This window comes from Phocoena sinus, chromosome 17, assembly GCF_008692025.1.
Source record: "Phocoena sinus isolate mPhoSin1 chromosome 17, mPhoSin1.pri, whole genome shotgun sequence".
NCBI classification, from domain to species: Eukaryota; Metazoa; Chordata; class Mammalia; order Artiodactyla; family Phocoenidae; genus Phocoena; species Phocoena sinus.
The window spans coordinates 54,146,414-54,169,879 of NC_045779.1; the positions used below are offsets into that span (position 1 = coordinate 54,146,414).

Below are 23,466 nucleotides of genomic sequence, written 5' to 3' on the forward strand. Positions count from 1 at the left end.
ATATGTTAATTTAGAAAGTAACGAATGATACGTTAAGGTTCGTGGAGAAGGTGGCTAACTTATGCCGTATATAAACAACCATTGTTAAGTCTGCCACTGCAGATTTTTGCTGCATATAAATTGACATCCCTTATCAGCTAAAACACCAGCTGCCAGGAGGTCCCTTTCAGTAGCACAAGACTGTATATATTCTCTCTCCTTCATGTAAATAATATATTTTGTTAAAATAACACAGATATCACTACTATGAGTCACATTTATTAAATATTATAATTAGAAATATTTAAAACATACTTGACATCATTTAAAATAGCCTTAATACAAAAACAGTGCAAAAGAGAGCATTGTTTAAAATAAAATACATATCCAAGTATGAATTTCTTAATATTGTATCTCATTGAAATTACATTAAGATAAATGGAGACATGACTGATTTAAACTCTTTGGGGACATTGCTTTCAAGTTAGCAAAACATCTCCCCTTACCTTCAAACGTCTACTTCTTTGCTCCAGTTTACTACTGTCTACAACACTGGAGCATATCCACCATTTGCTTTGTGTAAATGTAAAATGGTATTCCTTCTAGAATTCATGTTAGCAAGCCTGTGTACTTGTGATGTTTGACTATAGCATTTGTTCACTGTTCAAATGCTTTGCACAACTACTATGTATTTGCAAACAAACAGAAATAAGATTTAGTCTATCTTCAAGAGGGAGATGAATAGATAGGTATGAACACAAGCAATGGCAACTATACTCTGGTGTGAGCTCTAATAGAGGTAGGTGCTGGACCTATGGCTTTTTAAATAAAGACCTACTAATACCATTATTTAGAGCAAGTCAGGACTTAAAAGCTTTACTTTTTCAGTGCTAACAGAAATCAACAGAGCCAAAGTATATAACATGAATTACAAATGACAGAGGAATAGTTCTTACTATCCAGGACATCCAGTTATACGTCAATTCATTTTGGGGGTGCACATTTTATCTTGAAAATTCGGACATGTTTGTTTGCCTATGGCAGAAATAAACATAAAGACTAATTTATTAGCTTTAAGGAACTAGACTATTAAAGAGGTAACATTTTTTAAGAAATGTGGAGGTTGATAGGAAAAGACAGATCCTGGAGACCCTGAAGTGGGAGATGGAATTTCCCTACAGATGAGAATTTTGAGGGCCAGTCCAGAAAATTAATTAGGTTGGATTTGGAGAGTATCATAAACTCAGCACTAACTTTGTAAAGAAATACCATCTGGAGTATAAAAATAAGACCTCATGAAATTGTGTGTAAGTGGGCACTGGTGTAGTAGCTGAGGATGGTGGGGAGTAGTTGTAGGGTCCAAGGAGAAGAATTATAGTTCATGGAATGCTTATGTATTTCTCTCTGCCTGTACTCTTATATTTTTTATTTGCCTTTACTCTTATTGGAAGTAATAATTTATGTCATTTTATGCAATTCATTTTAACAATCTGATTCTCAATTTCGTCATTTGTAAAATAGGGATAGCAATACTTATCTCATAATGCTATTGGTTAACATTTTTTTGCATTTATAAGTGTGTCTGCTAAAGGGAAAGACAGAGATACTATATTGAAAGAGTTAATCATTGTAACTAGAATAAAGTATTACATAATGAGTAATAAATATTGTCCTATTTAAAAAAACATTGCATTGGTGTCCCTTTTCCTATGGCAGCATAAATCTTAACCTTTTGGAAATAATGGGACATGGAAATTGATCAAGACAGGAAACACGAAGGGAAATACATTCAGCTGAGATATGGCAAGTAGGTTTTATCTCAAGTGCTAAATTACATGGATTTAGTAATGGCTACCTGGAATGTAGAGAAAGGATTGTGAAGTCAAGTTCAGTTTCCATGAGAAAGAATGCTGTAACACATTAGCACCATCTGCCCTGAGTGTGGTAGAATTTGTGGCATTCTTCCTGTGTCTGTTATCCTATGGATCTCTGGAAATGTTTTATTAAATACTAATTCACAATAGAACCTAGCTTTACTGACTTGCTTACAGTTTTCTTCTCTCTTTCTCTCTTTTTCTCCCTCTCCCTCTCCCATTCTCCCTTTCTCCCTCCCTTCCTCCCTCCCTTCCTTCCTTTCTTCCTAAACAGGTCTTGTTTATAAGCCTATCATCTTGCAGATATAAGTAGCTACTCCTAAAGAGCCAAGTTCTCATTTGTAAAATGCAGGACATGAATGTGTCTCTAAGGTTTCTTACATTTCAATAATGTTATGATTCTAATTATGTCTTGACTTAAAATAGAAAACACCTCTTTAAGCAACTCAAAATCAATCAGTTAAATAATTACCAAACAATTACAATGTATAGGCATTATTCTAAGGCACTCATTGTATAGTGGTAAATAAACCGAGTTCTTGCTCTTAAGAAGCTTGTATTTTAGTATATATGTAGGGATTTAGTGGCATCAATGGGAGTGTGTATATTAAATAAATAAGCAAATAAGTGAACAATAAAATATCAAGAAATGATATGACTTTGATAAAAGGAGAAAATTTTGATAGGCTAGAAAAAGCAAAAGGAGTAGAAAGCTCAAAATAAGATCAAAAAAGTGAATAAATATAAATAAACTCAGTACATCAAAAAATGAGAAAAATACAATATATATGTACTTGAAAATAGGTTCCCATAATATATAAAACAAAAATCACTAGAATTTTAAGAAAAAACTAAAAATTAAGAATTATAATAGATTGCCCTATTTCAATAATTGCTAGGCCAAGCAGATTTTTCAAAAATGGCAAGGGCATAAATATTTGAGAAATATAATTAGAGAGCTTGATTTAATGAGTATATATATATAAAAAACTGCACCCATAAATTGAATGACACTCTTTTCTCCAAGCACACAGGGAACATGCATAAAAACTGACCATATAAAAGGCCACAAAACAAATTTAAGATATGCCTCTTCCAGTGGGAGAGTTTTGGCATGTTGCTCAAGTTCAGCTCTCCATAAGACCAATGCTTCCTAAACCACAGTCACAAAGTTTAAGCTTTCCCATGATCCCCTAGTTTGGAGCAGCTAGTATTTTCATACAACCCCAATAAATAGCTGGCACCTTAAATCCTTACTGTTTGGTAGCAAATAGCTCATATATTCTCCCACTGAGCAGGCCATTTTCTTACTTTGCTCTGTAAGATGAGAGACCCATAGAGTGTTCAATCTTTCCATCAGAATGAAGTCCATACCATGTTAGTGTTGAGCAGATACCTTGCTCTGGCAAGCATTTCCAAGTAATGATGGACATATTGGAGAGCTCCAAACAACTGTTTCCGGCTGACTTGTTTTTCCTTTCCCTAAGAAAGCCTTCCTTAACCCATGCCATGCATGCCATGGGAAGTTGTGGAATTTATCTTGACTTCCTTTGACAGCCCTGAGGAAACAAACCCTTCTTCCCAGTGCAAATTCAGAAGGAGTTTCAATTGTATATGTAATATTATATTTATTAAAACAAGAATAACAAGATCTGAAGCAAATATGGCACCATGTTTGTCAAGTTGGATGGTAAATACTTTGAAGTTTGTTTTACTATTCTGTATAATTTTTAGCTATTGAAAATATTTCATAATTAAAAACAAGAAAATCTAAGCAGTAAGTAATAAATTCAAAGTATGCATTTTCAGAACTCAAATGATCCCTTTATCAGTTTGTCCTTTATGGACTCAACTACTGAAAAATAAATTTTAACTTTAAACAACTAAGATCTAATTTGTCCTTATAGTCATTGAATATAAAACTTAAGAAAAATATATTTATAAATATCCATAGCATTGTAATATTGATTCATTTAAATACTTACAGAAATATTCTAAAATGTTATCATCACAATTTACCCTATTCTGAATATTGACATATTTAAATATTTTTTGACATTTTCTGAAACATGATTGTCAAAATACTTTGTGAGTAGTATACTTTGTGAGTCCTCTCTTTATCACTGAGAGTAGTCTCTGAATACCTGATATTTGAGTGAATCCTCAGCTTCCAAAAAATGACTTTGTTTTTTAAGAAATATTTTGTGGTCTCAGCCAACTCCTGCAGTATACTAATTGCTTATTTGTTTGCCTGATACATTTCCTTTGGTAGTAATTAGGAAAATGCTAATTTCCTTCTCACTCATAGGAAAAGTCTACAGTGAGAGCTCTTTTGTGAGCTGAATTGTAGGTAGTCTGCATTAAGAAATGCATATATTACTAACATCTGACAATGGTTAATACAACATTATTCTCCTGTATAAAATGTTCAAAATTTAAATCATGATGCTAAAATCAAATGTTCACATTTACCTTTATATTCTAAATGAAATCCAGTGTAACTAACAGATCCATCACTCCGAAAAGCCAAATGCATGGTATTTGAGCTGCTTTCTATTCTCTCTGGTAACTTGCTGTCTTGAAAACTTCCAATCAGTGGGCTGTTACTGTCTGGTCCATCATATATATAGAGGAAGTCATAGTTTGGTTCTATGCTAAAACTAAAATGAAAGAAAAAGAAAGAAAGCAAGAAAGAAAGAAAGGGAGAGAGAAAGAAAGAAAAAAGTGGAATGGTTATTACTAAGGTATTAAGCATAATAGTCACATAATCATATATTAATTCAATCAATATCTTTAAAAATAACAACAGACCCTGTCAAAATAAGCTAATTTGAAAATTCACCTGGCAACAGCACACTGAATATGCATATCAAATCAGCACTGGAAAAGAGAAAAGACACCTTGATATTTTCAAATATTTCTAGTTGGCATTGTGTCTATAGGAAATAAAAATGACTGTAAGGCAAACAGTTTATAAGCTGATGAAAGGATACAGGATTTGGAGTCAGAGTTTAGGTTCAAGACTTGCTTCTGCCTTTGTTAGCTACATATCCTTATGCAAGTTACTTTATATCAGTAAAATGTGTAAGATAATAACCATTTAAAAAATTTTTTCTTCCAGATATTTTACATCATAAAAATGCAACCTCTCTTTTCTCTGTCAATGGTACTGTTTGCCTTGAACTTCAAAATTTAAGAGCATTTTTGCTGTTTTAAAATTCACCTCAACATGTCAGATTCAAACAAAAGTTGGAAAGACAAAATTTGCTTTTAAATTACTGAAAGCACCACACATTGTACTAGGTATTCTTTTTCCTGAAAGTAAATATATTTTCTTCTTTTCGAACCTAGTATAGGCAAATCAAACCAATACACTCTTCATCAAAATTAGTGTGTGAATAAAGACATTTTAGCATGTGAACTATTCAAATCAATATTTGAATATTGCAAAATTTGCATGATAAACTTGCCTTAAAACCTTCAAAATATGAGAATTGTCCCATAGTGATTATAGAACCCACATACTTAGAAGGCAGAAGACATGTAATCATGTGTCTATTACCTAACTCATACTGTGGCAGAGGAAAGGATGGACTCAAGTGGGTCATTAAGAAAAGTCAAGAAGTTCATGATATAAAATAAAACCAATAAACCTTGCCGTTGTTAAACATCCATCAATGGAGAAACTATTTTGTCAAGTTTTATCACCTCTGCATCTAAACAAAAAACTTGCTAGGTTGGGAGATACTATTTCCAAATCCAAGAGATTGATAGAGGTTGTTTCCACAATTCTAATCCTTTATGTATACATGTACAAGGGAGAGGAATCTAGCTAGTTTACTTGCACATAAATAGTGGTGAAGAAAGACTGGGATAATGCAGAGGTTACCAACTTCCCATATAAAAGGGACAATGCAACATGGGAAAACTGGGGGACCACCATATTGTTATATTTTGTTTTAATAGTAGCTTCACATGTCTGATTCAGTTAATTACTCTTGAAACCTTTCAGTGAGTATGAGGCCTGAATTTTGGTAATGTAGCAGAAGTCAGAGGTTAAGGTCTTATTTCATTACTTACTACCCTTGTTCTGGGGTAAAACACAACTTTCTGAAAGTCATGTCTTTTATCGTTAAGGTTCGATGAGAATTACAACTTCCTTACCTATCTCACTATTGGAAGAATCACTAGAAACAAGTTCTTTGTAAAGGATATAGTAAGTATAGTCTAAATGTACTATCCTTGGAAGGCCAAAAGCCTATTTAACAATAGTAATTTCAGTATTTTTTGTTTTAAATTTCTAGTTTGGGTTTAAATAATTCAAAATATTGATTTATAACTTCTCTGAAAATGAGAATAAAACAAAAAACAGTCTTTTTCTAGGAACCTTTAGAACGTTAGCTATAATAATTATTTTTCCTTAAAAACTGGAAAGATAGTATATTCCAATAGTATGTTCTATTTTACAAAGCACTTTCATAAATATTAACTTGGTCTTGTCAATAATCCTCTGGTATAAGGAAGAGATTATCATTTCCATTTTCCCAATGAGGCCCTAAAACGTCAGTGGTCTCCCTAAGATCACATAATAAATGACACAGCTGGAAATCAACTTTTGGTCATGCACTTCATGTAATACAGCCTTCTACCACTCAGTTATTAACTACAATAAATTTTTTAAGTAAACTAAGCCCTGTATCATACACCCTGACATTTCTAATTTGGTACTGTCATTTCCTCTACTGTAAAAATGGGAAAAGTAGTACTTACTTCAGGAAACTGTCTTATAACTGGGTCCTGGCATATAACTAACATTGTCATCATTGTTGCTTTGTTATTACCAATTATCAATGTATCACTACAAATTATAGAAATAATTCCATATATTTTTACTTTTTAAATTTTTCATGAGTTTGAATTATCCTTTTTAAATTTCTTTTTTTAAACCTGGCTTCAACATATCAGAAAGATTTTTCAGCTTAATATTTTACATAAATAACAAGCACCTTTGACATGCTAGCAGAAGAAGGGGCTGTGTTACTAGAGCCAACAGACATCAGTCTTGGACACTGAAGATTAGGAACATTTCTAGTTAGAAACGCTTTAAGTTGCTGGTACCTAACATTCCCATTGAAATCTTAAGGAAAAGAGTTAGGCCAGGTTCTGTGAAACAGCTGTTAGCTCCATGTGAGGAAACAGAGGCTCATTCATATAAATAACTTACCCAAGGTAACATAAATGATAGCGGCAGAGCTGGGGCTCAAACTCAGTGGTTTCTTTGCCACACGGGAAACTGCATCCTCTACTGCTTCAGTACTAAGCTAACCCTGCAGCTGATACTGCTAAATAACAAATGTAAATTTTGGAACACCTCATGGTAAGTTCTATTAGGAGGCAAGTTCTGCTGAGAGAGTATAGGAAAATGATCCATCAAATTCTTGTCAGCTTGACTTAATGAGACCACCAGTAAGGACAGTAGGTAGAATATGTTTCTTCCCAAGTCCAGTGGTGGTGCTGCACCTATGGGTATTTAGATACTTCAAAAAAGTTTTGGGTGGTACACATATGGGAGAAAAAAATTCCTTGAAATACTGACCTTTTAATCTTTATGTTTAGGACAAACAGAACTTTCTGAAACAGTAATGGTAAGTTCAGGGAGGGAGGAAATGTTATAAAGAGATAGCATTTTGTGAGAGTCAATAAACTACTCAACCTTTAACACGTCTCCTCTATATTGGAAACTGGTGAAAGATGCTCACTCATCTGTAGTTCTGTAGCCTTCAGCACTACATTGGCATCTGTGCTACTATACAGGGATTTGTAAACTGTTTATTGCAAAATATTAGCATTGAAATCGGTAAAAAACAACAACAACAAAAACCTTAAAAATGTCATGTAGAGAAATAAAAATTTGCCTAGTGAAATGCTAAAGCAAATGAGCAAAAAGATTTTTAAAATGTGGAAATGTACGGGAACTCACCTGATAAATGCCAAGGAGATAACATAGTCTGCGTTCACGGTGAGAGTCCAGTCACAGTCCCTGCTGTGGGGATATGGGTGAGGGAAGTTTGGTGAAAGAATAAAGCCTGAAGATCCTGTTAAATTGCCTCCACAGGGTGCTTTAATTTAAAACAAACAAACAAAACCCCTTAAGTGATTAATAAAATGTACTATATAATATCAGTATTTGTGAAAACACTTATTTAAAAAAGTTTAGGTTTTGTACAGATGATTTTTTACAGTACTGGATGCTTAAATACTGCATTATCTTTCAAGAAAGACAATTAAAATACTAAATACATACATACATACATTGAATTTAGCTCCTTTACTGGCTTCAAACAATAAGAAAAAGTTATATTTCTTTCCCTTTCTATTACTATTTTGTTTCATGTAAAAGAAAAGTGCGGCGAGCCTCTTCTGACCAGCAGAAAGACAAGTCACCACACGCTAGATTCTTCTCGTATCACACTTTATTGGAGTACAGCTTGGTTTTAGACAGATGGAAGGAAGACCCCGAGCTTTGTTCACACTGGCTTTTTATAATGCACTAGAACCTGTGGCAACCTGTGGTTGGCTGATTAACTCAACCTGTGGTTGGCTGGTTAACTCAATCTGTGGTTGGCTGGTTAACTCAACAAGATATGTGCTGTTCACAATTTATTGGTTGCAATTCTGAGCCTTTATTAGCATATTGGCTCGTCGTGGCGCATGTGTGGCACATAGCCTTTGGGCTACTCCCTGATAACCGTTATCTGTGACCAGCAGAACAACGGCTTCCACGTTATCTGCGGCATGGCAGAACAACGGCTTCCCACAGAAAAGCATTAAGAAGAAGAGTAAAAATGGTTTCACCCTGGTTACTAGGAAAAAATCTGAAGGTTACTGCAAAAAAGATAGAAACAAAACAAAGCAAAACAAAATCTCTAATAATAAGTGGATAATAGAATATGAGGTATTTAGCTCATTTTCAAATCTTCCCTGCTACCTTTATTTACAGAGGAAGAGGCTTTGATAATAGTTAATGAGTGAAAATGGATAACTATCTGAGAACCTATAGCACTTTACTCCTACACTGAGTGTTAGGATATTCTTAAATTCTAGTTGCCTGACTTGTTGATGAAAACAGACAGTTGTTATTATTGTGGCCCAAACAAAGGTTTCTGTAACACTTCAAAGGAAAGTATCAAAAAATTGTCAGAGAAATTCAGAGATTAGATTCTTCACGGGATTATTGTCGGAGTCTGTTAAACACAGCTTGATCAGGAAATAATATATTACACAAAGTTGGGAGATGCAGAAAAATAGAGAAATTAAGATATGGAGGGCCCTGGTGGCAGAGTGTGAGAGAGGGGATGTAAATATAGGTACGCACACTGAGAAAGAGAGAGATTGAGACCGAGATTGGGATTCTCATGATGTAATGACGTCTCCTACACATAATCACCACATCATCATTGTTATTTGAGTTTTAAAATTATAGCTTTCCTCAGATCAATTTTACCATTCAGTTGTAAGGCATACGGGATTCTCTTGACAGCATAAAACTGGTTTTGGAAGGAGGAGAATTTTGGTTCTGGTAACATTTCAGGTATTTGTTCTTTGCCTGAGCCTAGATATGTAATATCATCATTAGAATTTGGTAATTTTTACCATCTTAAATAATGGATGTCTGCTATTATTGATACATTTCCCCATGACCCTCTGCTACCTTTGTCTCAGTGCCTCAGTCACAGTAGATGACCTACTCTACTGAGAATATTTATTTGCTGAGCCTTAATTTATTTACCACGACTTACCTATCACCTGTATGGTTTTTGTGGTGTATCAAATGATTAAACAAACTACCTCAACTTTAGTTCTCCCTATTCAAACTTCAACACTTCCTGAATATTTAACGAGTCCCTCCTATTAATCAGGATAACACCCTCGACTCAATCACACAATCTCTCTTCCTTCTCCAGAACTGTGTTCATTTGTCTCCTTTATTCTCTCTGGTTTCTTCCCCTTTGTCCACAGGTGTTCAAGTCTCTTTCATCCTAAAAATAAAACAAAGTTTCCTCTAGCCTATTTCCTTTCCCCTTTTCTTCAACTGAAAATGTTGAATTTTACCTGATGGTTAAGAAATCCCCTCACCCTTTTGTGTTTGGTTATATGGGTTCACTGTGAAGAACCACCCTTCACCATCTGACTCAGATAAGATTCACTTATCAGGTCTTTGATAAAATCCTTTAAATAAGCCCCCTCATTTTCCTATGACAAGACCAGACATAGACCCTGAAAATCCCCATTCTTTGACTCAAATGATTAGTTGAATTGCTTGATCTCACTGATCAATCATAATAAACTGCTTGTAACCACACTTTGGTCAAGCTTCTCTCCTTTCTCTAGGTCCTTGAACTCTGGCTCTCCCTCAGCCTTGAGTGAGCACACAACCCCTCCTGAGGATAGGCTGGACTCAGAGTGCAGCATTCCGGGCCACTCTTTCATTTCACTTCCCCACACCTGGTTCTTTCCAGCCTTGTGTACTCCTCTCTATAAAAGAAAAATCCCCTTTTCTGAATTCTTCAGGTGCTGGAAGATCTCACCATCACATTGCTCTCCCTATCATAGTAGTACCACTACCCACACACTACAAAAATCCTTTTTAGTTTTTAAATGATCACCATAATGAGTTTGGTAAACGTCTGTCTTATCATATAGTTACAAAATTAAAGAACAAATTTAAAAAATTCCTTGTGATGAGAACTCTTAAGATTTGCTCTCTTAACAACTTTCATAGATAACATACAGCAGCATCACATATCACGTTGTATGTTACATTCGCAGTACTTATCAATCTTGAAACAGGAAGTTTGTGCTTTTGAACCAATTTCATCCAATTAGCTCTCCCCGAGCCCCTGACTCTGGTAACCAAAAATATGATCTCTTTTTCTATGAGTTTGTTTGTTTTTGAATTATAATTGACCTATAACACTGCTAGTTTTCGGTGTATAACATAGTGATTTGATATTTCCATACACTACAAAAGTAAAATTGTACAATAATTCCTTGTTAATAAAAGTCTCTCCTCGCTATTTTGAATTTGTTTTTTATTTTACAACTACACCTTTTGAAAACGAAGTCTAATCTCATTCTCTCTTTCATCACCTATGTACTATATGTACCTGTAGGCAGACTAACATGATTAGCAAAGCAGGTCACTGGGAAAAAATAGTTTCTTATGTTATATCTTGAAGAAAAGTACCAAAGTATTCATCCTGAGAAAACTTATCTCAGGCTTAGAATTTTTTTTTTTATTTGAAATTATATTTAGAGAGACAACAACCTTTTTGTTGCTTAGGGACTCTAGATGTCTTTATGTGGTCCTTCCCACCTCTCCTGCTCTCTCCAGCCATTGCTATTTCCCTTAGCCTCCGAGCCTCCCACACATAACACTCCCTAGCTCATCCTCAAATGACTTTTGTATTGACTAATATAGGAGGGTATTTTTGCCTTTATCTTTCTCTTCATATCTGCAGTCATCCTTATCTGTTGACTTTCACCGTAAATTCACTCTCCTCGTTTTTGGAACTCCACTTCTAATTTTCTTCTGATGTCTTTGTACAGATCTCTGTTTTATTGGCAAGCACTTCTTTCACTTCATCTTATAATTTTGGTATTCTCCTGAATTCCTTACCTAATCGTCTCTAATTTTCACTCTATTACATTTTTCCTTGTTGATCATGTCCGAATTGTGAGTTTATCTTCCACTTACATACTGATAACCCCTTTTTCCTATCATCTCCAACAGATTTCTCTGCTTAATTCTAAACCATATGCTCAAGTGCTTACTGGCTATCTCTACCTGATCACTGTGGGTACATCAACACAGAATATCCAACATATCCAAACCTCAACTCAAATTTCTCCTGTATTCCTAGGATGTTTGGTTAGCACTATCATCCAACCACATATATTCCCAAGCTAGAGGCCTAAGATTCTTCCCTTTTCTTTATTGCACCCTTGACTCCAGTCTATCAAGAAGCACTACCAAGACCCTACCTCAGTTCCTCATAGATATTTTTCAATCTATCTCTTCTTTCCTTTTCTAATACCACATTTCTAGATCTGACTCTTACATGCCTCCAGAATTATTGCAATATTTTTTGTTTCCCATGCCTCTAGTATAATCTCGTTTCCTCCATTTCATCTTCCCAGTGAAAACATCTAATCATACTATGTCCATGCATAAAGTTCTGCAGTTATTACACATTGCCTAAAAGATGATGTCCCGACTCCAGTATAGCTTTCATGTCTTGACCCTTGCAACCTTTCCAATTGCATCAACCACCAATCTAGACACATAATTTACACTCAAAACTATCATTTGCTTGTTCCTTGTATTTACATGCCTTTATGCATCCTATTTGTTTTTCCTGACATGTCTTCCCTTCTACCTCTATATAACTTTTACTTAGGTCTCAAGATTCATCACTGCCTCCAGGGAGTTTTCCTAGAAATTCTCAGCCTGGACTCTGCTTCAGCTCTCTCCAACACACTCTAGTATCCATAGCAACCTGTGCCTATCTCCATCATTTCCCTTACCATATTTTATTTAAATATTCCTTTCAGGTATCTGCATTCATCACTAATCTGCAAGCTAAAGACTGTGTTTTATATGTTATTTTCTATGTGAGATTTAGCATATACTACACATTCCATAAATGTTTGTTGAATTGCTATTGACTCCTTGTATTGATTGTGAAGATTAAAGATGAATAATTCTGAATGGCAATCTAATTTGTTTTGATAAAAATAATAATTTGTTTTGATAAAAGCTATATGTTTTGATTAAAATAATGACACATTTTATCTTTGGAACTTTAAAAATCTATGTGAATTTGAAAAATGTTAGAAATATATGTGTAATAGCAAATGCAGTTACATATGTGTATATATATATGTATATATGCACAAAAGGCAGGAATGTTTTTTGTGTTTTTTTTCACATTCTAAGGAAGTGGTATCATTTGTACTTTGGGGGATCATGGGGGCAATTTTATTTGTTTGTTTCAGTTCTCCTTATTTTTCACAGGAAACTTTGGTCTTTTTTATCGTTAGCAATTTTATACACATGAACACATCCACATATACGTTTATATGTGTATACCCTTTATCATAAAAGATATAGGAAAATCCATTACACATATTTTTAAGTATCTTACTGGATATATTTTGTGATTATACTATTATTGGAGCATAAGATCCTTTAAAATTCTTTTGATTCTATTATTAAAATTATTTATTGAGGTTTTCCAGATAAATTTCATAACTGTAGTAGATTTTGAAAATCTATAAAAGCTATTGAGACAAGCTGAGGCATTATCTAACATTTGTATATCCCAAACAACTCAGTAGTAAGGCAAACTCTCTCTGCATTTAATATATTAAACTTTAAATCCCATTTGGAAAGTACATCTTTTATGCATCTAATCATAAAGCATCCAAAGTAAGATTCTCTTTAAATCAAATATATTTGTGAATTAAATTTTTAGTTAGGTTCCATAGAGTTCTGACACATTTATGATTTGTTCTGCGTGTAATTTCTTATGAGACAGTTATACAGGCAACTATTGATAATGATTTTACAATCTTAATTTTTCTCCCCTATTCAGTTTTGTGTCTACTGTCTTAGCAGCCCACCCATACTAATGTCTTTGTTATTTACCTTCATATTGAGTGCTGTTACTTTCCCTCTGGCAATGTCAAAGTAATCTTCACACTGTCAATTCTGTTAGAATGAATTCTATTAACTCTCTTAAAAATGACTGTCCTTCTGCTTGGTGTTTGCTATAAGGTTGACTACTTCTACATGCAAGCAAAATGCTTTATGCTCCAGGGTCTGAGACATAAACTTATGAAGTTTCTAAAAAGTTCAGGGTTTAATCTTTGGCATAGTATTTCCAATCATGGAGTTCTTTCTCGTAAGTTTCAGAGGTCAAGTTTTCTGCAGCTTAGCAATTTTTCAGATTTTTTTTTTTTAAGGTTACTATCTTCCTCAGAGAAACTCTAATGCATACCCTCTCCTTAAGCAATCTTTTCCTACCAAAAAATTATACACAACACCACTGTCCTTACAAAAAATTCCCACAATCTGCTTAATTAAAGTAAAATTTGGTGTTTAACTTTTATTTTCTAGAATTATGACTTGCTGGCTAAAGTCTTGTCTACAAATGGAATTTTATAACAGCCTATCTCAAAATTCTTTACTCTTTTAACCTTTTGGATTTTCGTGTTTTCTAGCATTTCAGTGTAAAGCTGTTAAATGTTTCAGAATTCTCTACATGACAACATTTGACATAATATAACCTTTCTAGTAATTCTAATAAATAACACCCGTTTAATAGGTCTAAGAATCACAATAAACAAGAAGTTCCACAGTAAGTCTGTGGAATTCTGTCATTTCCTCTTTACACAAAGATTCTCTTTACAAGATACTCAGTCAAATTCCAATTAATTTGAATGTGGCATTTTAGTTTAATTGGCATTTTCTTAGGTTAACTGTCTGGTAAACAAATGAAAACTTCATTGTTTCAATCCCTTTTCCTTTGAAAATATTGTTTTCTCTGTATTTTTTCCTCTGCTTTTATGAGTGTATTTATAGTAAATGTAAATTAATCGATGTTTGATGATTTAGAATCTTGCAGTGGTACATAGAGAGCAACATAGGTATAAACGGAAATAAACTGTAAAGGAAAATATGGCTAAATCTGAACTGGCTCAATGTATGTCCTTATTTTGTGCTTTTTTTATGTCCCTTTAATAAGCCTTTTCCTTATCATCTGCTCCATTTTCTACAGAAGTCTACAACTATCTGTCTACTCCCTGCCTGGTTTGAGCCTTTAGATGTGTTTTGTTCTGTGTATTGTGTTTTTTAAAATTCCAACAAATAAAATACAAAAGATGTGATATGAATTCAGATTTTTTAGTTTTCACTTTACTAGAGAAGTTCACAAAAACAGGGAAATCTTCTGTCTTATTGTACTGCTAAATCCTCAATGCCTAAATCAACACATAGGACACACTAATGAATTTGAGTTTGCAGCTCTTGCATAAGAAGCATAAAATGGGGTAAAGTAAATCTGAATAACTGAGTGCTTGATATGTTCACTTCTGACTGAGGTACTAAACACTCTTTTCCTATTATCATGTGATAATAGGAAAAATTATCATTTTCCCAGTGGGGAAATGATTATTGAAAATGTATTTATGAGTTAGATATAAAGTGAACAAAAATAAGGCTTTCTCTCCTAAAAGTGCTAAATTTGCATGCTATAAGAAATACACTGAACAAGATATGGAATCTTCTCCCAAGGTGCTTGCAGTGTAGTAAGGGAAAGAATATGATAAATAAAATTTTGAGTACACATAACGTACTTTGGGCAAACTGTATTATACATTCTAGATGATGCCAATTTTAAAACACTTGAGCTCAAGTTTTGAGATTAAACTAGATGAATTTAAGAACCTTAATAATGAAATTTTTTTTTAAGATTATATAGCAAGTTTTCTCATTATTTTTATTCCAAACGTGGTATATCTCTCTAACTTTTTCTCAGACCCAGTAGGGAAATAATATGTATCTTAATTTCTAGAGTTAAACTTGGAGATTCAAGAATAGACCATGGATTCAAAAGGCAGAGAGTTGGAAGTATGAACCAAGTAGTTGCAAATCCTTAGATCATCAAAATAAAAACTGATAATTCATTTGGAATACACGGATTGAAGGGAAAGTCAAAGCTTTGAAACTCAAACCTAAGTTCTGATAAAATTTTCTTTCTTAGAAGGAATAACCATTATTGAGGCAAGATCAACCTGGCCCAATTTAAATAGAGTCTGAATCCACTCTTTAAATTTTAAAAGTAGTGAATTACTACATTTGTATAGTAGAAAGGGAAGACGAGGATTTTTCAAGGACTTTGATTCTATTTTTTCTTTGGAATTTTATTTTATTTATTTTTTTATACAGCAGGTTCTTATTAGTTGTCTATTTTATACATATTAGTGTATATATGTCAATCCCAACCTCCCAATTCAATCCACCACCACCATCCACCCTGCCACTTTCCCCCCTTGGTGTACATATATTTGAAGAACTTTGATTCTTTACTGTTTTTTTTTTTTTTTTAGAGTGTTAGAACCACTGAGAATCTAATAAAATTATAGACCCTCTCCTCAGGGGAAAAATAACAATGATTTATAATTTTGTGCATTTTTGGAGGGTTATAGACCTCTGAAATCTTATACTCCCATATAACCTATTCCAGAATACTGTTCTTAATTAAAACACTGAAACCAGTTTTTAACCATTGTTTTACACCTGTATAAAATTTTAATTATTCTAAATTCATACCTATACAAACTGGTGGGCTGGGCTGCCAGAAGTATCGATTTTCTACCTGAATGCAGGTTATTCTTTCCTCTCCTTGAAGCTCATATCCTGGGTCACATTGAAAAACAACAGTGTCCCCAGGTTCTCGTCCATCTCCATTTCGAGTCCCATTCATGGGAACCCCTGGGTCACGACATGCAGTGGCAACAGAACCTATGAAAAGACAGAAACAAACCTTTAGTTTTCATGCTATCCAAAATCACCTTCGAAGTTCCAGATCTTATATTTGAGAAGCTTCCACATATCTATGTGCTCTTAGAAAATTAACTTAAAAAATGCTTGGGGTTGGGCTTTCCTGGTGGCGCAGTGGTTGGGAACCTGCCTGCCAATGCAGGGGACGTGGGTTCGTGCCCTGGTCTGGGAAGATCCCACATGCTGTGGAGCAGCGGGGCCTGTGAACCATGGCCGCTGAGCCTGTGCGTAATGCTTGGGCCATAATTCCCTGTGCTATACAATATCTCCTTGTTGCTTTTTTAATGGAGTATATAATCTGTAAAAACTATCTATGAATCACTATGCTGTACACGGGAATTAATATAATATTGTAAATCAACTGTACTTCAATTTAAAAATGCTTGGGCTAATTTTTAAATACCTGCACAATAAATACTTTTTAATTGTTTTTGGTAAATAATTTATGTATTAAATTGCTTCAAGCAGAGACATGGCATTTTAGTAGCTAAATAATAAATTTACTCAAAATCTGTTTTTTGATACTACATGAAAGACACTGTGAAGAGGATGAAAAGACAGCTGCAGACTGGAAGAACATATTTGCATGGGCTATATTCCACAAAGGACTTGTATCTGGAATATATAAAGAATTCTTAAAACTCAACTGTGAAAAAAAAAAGAAAGAAAAAAATCCAACTAGAAAATGGGCAAAAAACATTTCAATAAAGAGGATACCAGATGGCACATCAAAAAGTGTTCAATATTATTAGCCATTAAGGAAATGAAATTTGAAACCACAATGAGATATTACTACATACCTATCAGATCAGCTAAAATAAAAAATATAGTAACACCAAATGCTGGCAAGATTCTGCAAAAAACTGAATTACTTACCCATTGCTGGTAGGAATGTAAAATGGTACAGCCACTGTGGAAAGAAGATGGCACTTTCTTGCAAAAATAAATGTGCTTACCATAACCCAGTAATTGTACTCTTGCCCATTTACTACAGAGAAACAAAAACCTGAACGTGGATGTTCACAGGAGTTTTATTTGTAATAACTAAAAACTAGGAACAAACCACCTTCAACAGGTGAATCATTAAACTAAATTCATACCATGATATACTGGTCAGTAATAAAAAGGGAATGATGATATACAAGACAGCTTGAATGGATCTGAAGGCAATTATGATAAGTAAATAAATGCAATAGCAAATGTTTTATACTGTTTGCCTCTATTTATGTAACACTCTTGAATTGACAAAATTATGAAGTTGGAAAACAGATTACTGGTTACCAAGAATTGTAGGGGAAGGGGATGGAAGGAGATGACCAGGACTATAAAACAGTAAGTAGAAGGATCTTTGTGATGGAACTGTACTGTGGTTTACCTCTGGTGGTGGTGATCAAATCTACATAAAACTATATACAAAATAAACATACACACAAAAATGAGCATATATAAAACTAATGAAATCTGAATAAGGTTCATGGATTGATATCAATGTCAATTTTCTGCTTGTGATATTGTGCTATAGTTATCCAAGAAATCATCATTGGAGAAAATTGGGTAAAGGGTATACAGGATCTCTATTATTTCTTACAATTGTATATAAATCTAAAATTACTTAAAAATTTCAAAAAGTTTAAAAAATCATTAGAGAAGAGTATGGGACCACAGGAAAGCAACTGTTCTTCTATATACAGTATAGGGCACATATAATAGCATAATTAACTACAATTATTCAGGTTAATGGAACAAGATATTACTTTGAATTACCACAAAGCAGATTTACCCTAAAGCATGTGATAATTAAGTATCAAGACAAAAAAGCTATTAAATTTTTCATTTAAGCTACTTATTAAACTATATTCATAAATGTAGGATTCAGCCCTTGTACAAATTATTTTTTAAACTGCATATTAAAGTAACTACACAAATGGCTGGATTATAGACACATAACTGGTATTCACTCATTCATTCATTTACTAACTTAATATATTCCAGACACTGTGCTAGGTGCTAGGAATACAAAGAAGAAATAGGCAGACATAAAACTGAACAGACTTCAAATTGTTCAAACTGCATAGCGGTGGCACCTACAAACAGATTCTGTTGTATACATCCCTAGTAGGTAAGTAAACAGGTACAAAGGTAGGTAGGTAGATACAGTTAGATAGATTCACCAATATACCAAACAATTTGTTACAATCTACCAGGTGTACTTTTTGTATTGATAGCTCATCTCCCTAATACTCATACACAGCAATGAAACCAGAGAATCTACACACAAATATAATGCTCTGACTCTCAAAGTCGTTTGGGAATCAAGAGGACCATATCAATTAAAAAACTGAAAAAAAAAACAACTAATGTTGGTGGTATGTTAAGTCTGAGACTGCATAAAAGCAGCAACAACAAAAAAGTGATATTATATATAATCACACATATATATACACACAAAACTGAACAGACTGCAAATTGTTTTATATATCTTTTCAGAAAGGGTAAAATAAGGATATTTTTATTTTAAGTTTTTTAACATCTTTATTGGAGTATAATTGCTTTACAATGGTGTGTTAGTTTCTGCTTTATAACAAAGTGAACCAGCTATATGTATACATATCTCCCCATATCCCCTCCCTCTTGCATCTCCCTCCCACCCTCCCTATCCCACCCCTCTAGGTGGTCACAAAGCACCGAGCTGATCTCCCTGTACTATGCAGCTGCTTCCCACTAGCTATCTATTTTACATTTGGTAGTGTATATATGTCCATGTCACTCTCTCACTTCGCCCCAGCTTACCCTTCCCCCTCCCCATGTCCTCAAGTCCATTCTCTATGTCTGCATCTTTATTCCTGTCCTGCCCCTAGGTTCTTCAGAACCTTTTTTTTTTTTTTGGATTCCATATATATGTGTTAACATATGGTATTTATTTTTCTCTTTCTGACTCACTTCACTGTATGACAGACTCTAGGTCCATCCACCTCACTACAAACAACCCAATTTCATTTCTTTTTATGGCTGAGTAATATTCCATTGCATATATGTGCCACATCTTCTTTATCCATTCATCTGTCGATGGACACTTAGGTTGCTTCCATGTCCTGGCTATTGTAAATACAACTGCAACGAACATTGTGGTACATGACTCTAAAAGGTTATTTTTAAAAGGGTTAATTTCTAAAGGGTTACTTTTTAAAAAGGGTTACAAGATGTAGACTGCAAATGTTATTTTACCGACCACTTAAATTAAATCTATGTATCATCATACACATCATCAGAAATCCTAACAGTTTTGCTTCATTTTACTGACAAACTAGTGCTTCTGAGCAATGGCCAAGGATGAAGACGTTGCGTGTATAATTCCTTTAATTCTCCTAGCAAACCAATGGGTCAAGTGCCATTATTGTTTTTATTTTAGAGGTGAGAAAACTAAAGTTTAGGAAGATTAAGTAACCTGTTCAATATTACAAAAACTAAAGAACGCAGAACCAAGGTTTGAACCCCAGTCAGTATGATTTCAGAAGCCAAACCCTTAAATGTTACACTAGACTGTCCTCTTCTATCTGTTAACTGTCCTAGAGATACATTTTCTTTCACATTTAAACATAATAAACCCCATTAAGAAATGATAAAAAGTACAGAGATTATACCCATAAATAGAAAAGCTACAGTGCACATAAATGTGTCCATTTAAAAAATATTCAATCTTCTTTCATTTGAGTTATTTTTGAGAGAGTTATTTTTAGTTGTTAATAGAATAACAATCAGACTCATATTGGAGAATATTGAGGGAAGTGGGGTAGGGACTTGGTTCCAATTTCCAATTGGATTTGTTCTGTAATACCTATCAGTGTTCCTTACCAGAACATCCATCAGGCATCACAGGGTCTGGCAATTATAATCTTTCAATATTGATAGACTTTTTTTTTTTTGTAAATGCTTTTGTGATAAACTCAGTCATTAAGCTTTTCTTGAATTGCTCTGGAATGGTTTCCACCAACACTAAAACTGATCTATGAATTGGTTTTACAATACAAAAGTGGAACTGGATGTCCTACATACAAGATTTACACTTAGGATGTTTTAATTGGAAAGGAGTGATATAAAGCTAAGATGTGCTACAGCTTTCAAGCTGAAAAGTAGAATGATATACAGATTATGAAAAATATTCTTTTGTTGTTGTTTTTGTTATTGTTGTAGAGGCTTCCTATGTGCTGGACTCTGCAAAAAGCTTGAAGCTTAATATGAACATTCTCAAAGTAAAAACGTACATATAACAATGTTACAAAAACACTGAAATGAAAGCAGCTGGTATAACCATGTCTTACCAGAGTTTGAGGGAAAAAAGATGTTTTGGCCTTATTGTCAGAGTCACTGTGCTTAAAGATTTAAAGTGGAACCTAGTAGCTAAAATATAAAGGCTTCAATATGATAGCTAATATATAATATGTAAAAATATTCATTTGCCTTTGGGTCTGGTTGACTTGAAGGAAGAGAGGTGGCAAAATTGTTCTCTTCCTTTTTCTCTCAACTAATAAATAAATTACAAGTAAGATTTTAAAACACAATAGAGAATGATGGGGTTTAGTGAAAGACCAAATAAATTTTTTCTTGCAATTACTTGAGTTCTGAAAGCAATTAGTTAAATACACAAGAAAGAATTACTTGCTGTGAATGCTATTGTCTTATTTTCTTTACTTATTCAAAGTTTAATCTCTATACTGATTATACACTGTGTTTGTGGGTAGACAAAATTACATTAATTTTGGCATCGGTCGTTCTTCTTTTCTGTATTAAATAGAAACTATAGCCATTGAAGAAAATAACTAAACATTTAAAAAGTCATTCTGTATCTCCTTGGAAATTAGGACTGAAATAATCTCACAAAATTAGCACGATTTAAAAACAATTATATAATATTAGAACTCAGTCAGTATTAGTCACATATGTAAAAATAGATTAAGAATTTTTATTTGACACTTGTTTAATTTTGTGGAACATACAATTCTCAAGATATATAATTCTTATTTGCATTTTATTACTGTTGTTATATATACATATATATATATATATTTAAGTAGATGTTTGTTCCTCTCTATTCTCTTCTACTGTGGAATAATATACAGGGTGTTTCTATAGAATGAGGACTTTTTTGCAATTAAGTATTTTAATTTATCAACTATTTTAAAGACATAAAAATTTAAAAAGTATATATTAGAAAATAATATACCTGCCACCAGTGTATTAAGATAGGTAAGTTCTATTTATTATCACAGTTTTTTGTTTTTGTTTTTTGCAGTACGCAGGCCTGTCACTGTTGTGGCCTCTCCCGTTTTGGAGCACAGGCTCCGGATGCACAGGCTCAGCGGCCATAGCTCACGGCCCCAGCCACTCCACGGCATGTGGGATCTTCCCGGACCGGGGCACGAACCCGCGTCCCCTGCATCGGCAGGAGGACTCTCAACCACTGCGCCACCAGGGAAGCCCTATTATCTCAGTTTTTTAAGTCCAAATGACTTCAAATTTAATTGATGAAATGAATATCTGTATTTGTTCTATTAGGTTTAAGTTTGTCATTTATTCCTGATTTTTCTTAACATAGATATGTAAAGTAAGCATAAATTCCAACAAAGATAAAGGGTCTTAACAAACTTGTTATCTCACCTGCAATGATATCATGAAAGGAACATCCTAGAAAGTGTATATAATAGGCTTATATGCTATCCTATCCAAATATATCTTGGATTTAGTTTTCAAAACCTAGTGAAATTGACTATGAAAGATGACTTCCCTTCCTTGTCCCCCCCCAAAAAAAGAAATGGCCATTTACATTTTGGTTAGTCTAGAATAGGAATTATCAGATGGTTAGTCTGTTTCACAGCTGATTATTCAGTAAAAATGATAATAGTCACAGGGAAAAGGTATATAAATAGAAGAGTATGTGACTAGTTAATACTGTCATTATGTAATATTTATTGGACACTTACTGTCTTTCAAACACTTGTACTATGATCTATATCTCATTTGATTCAGAAGAAGTCTGGGTACTATTAGTATCTATATTTTCCCAATGAGAAGATTGAGGCTAAAAAAAGATAAGAAGCCTGACCAACATCACATAGTTACTTAAAGTGGATGAAGTGTCCTGTGCAGACGTGAGACCATTACCGAGGGACATTTCTTAAATAAAAGTGATAGAGTGTTTGCAAAACAAAAGTGCTGAAAGTGTGAACTATAGTATAAAGCTCAAGTGAAATAATGACTTCAATTGAAATTTCTAAAATATGTTATTAATCTTTATTGTCATTTTAAAATCAGAAGAGCAGCTACCTACCTGCCTATCATTCTGATTGGAATAGTCCAAAAACCTACATGTTTATAACACTTAGCTTTAAATGTATTGATTTCTTACTTTAAAAAATTTCACAGATATTAACAATACAGTCTTATTCACAGGATTCCATTGGTGTATATTTTGTCAAACTGAAATAAATCTGTGTATCTAAGAAAGAGATGTAATTGTTCAAGGTGAAGGGCAATCAGAATAGATACCAATAAAATAATGATGATTACTATTATTGTCTGTATTGAGAGCATACATTGTGCAAAACACTTAACTAGAAGCTAAGTTTATACTCTTAGGCTAAAACACAAATCGTTATGAAGTATTATTATCCCTATTTTAAATGGGCAAAATAAGTCTCCATGATATTAAATGTTTGCTCTTAGTAGAGTTGGAATTTGAGTCAAGAAACAGCAGGGCTCTTAGCCATTAGGGTATACTGTCTCAGCACAAACCTATCCCATTACCAGATAAAACAATAAAAAGCCATGCCCTACTAATGGAACTCTGACAGTTGTTTATTAACAAAAGAATTGGGCAAAAAAGTTAGACTTAACATTGAAACAGAAAGGCAAGAACAGTTGATAACCCTTCATTACACACAAACATTTTCTTGCTCCTGATATTTCACCATAAAGGGAAGCAGAAAAGAA

At 33.7% G+C, this 23,466-nt stretch overlaps 1 protein-coding gene across 3 annotated transcripts in view; it reads right to left on the reverse strand.

Moving 5' to 3' along the window:
* The window catches only part of CSMD3 (CUB and Sushi multiple domains 3), a 1,083,470-nt gene that overhangs the window by 280,157 nt on the left and 779,847 nt on the right, over positions 1–23,466 (reverse strand). For all 3 annotated transcript variants that reach the window (XM_032609830.1, XM_032609829.1, XM_032609828.1), the window contains 3 exons: positions 16,249–16,440; positions 7,834–7,972; positions 4,326–4,513 (listed from right to left, as the gene is read on the reverse strand). In XM_032609830.1, the coding sequence (XP_032465721.1) occupies positions 4,326–4,513; positions 7,834–7,972; positions 16,249–16,440 (519 nt within the window). The remainder of the gene's footprint in view (positions 1–4,325; positions 4,514–7,833; positions 7,973–16,248; positions 16,441–23,466) is intronic.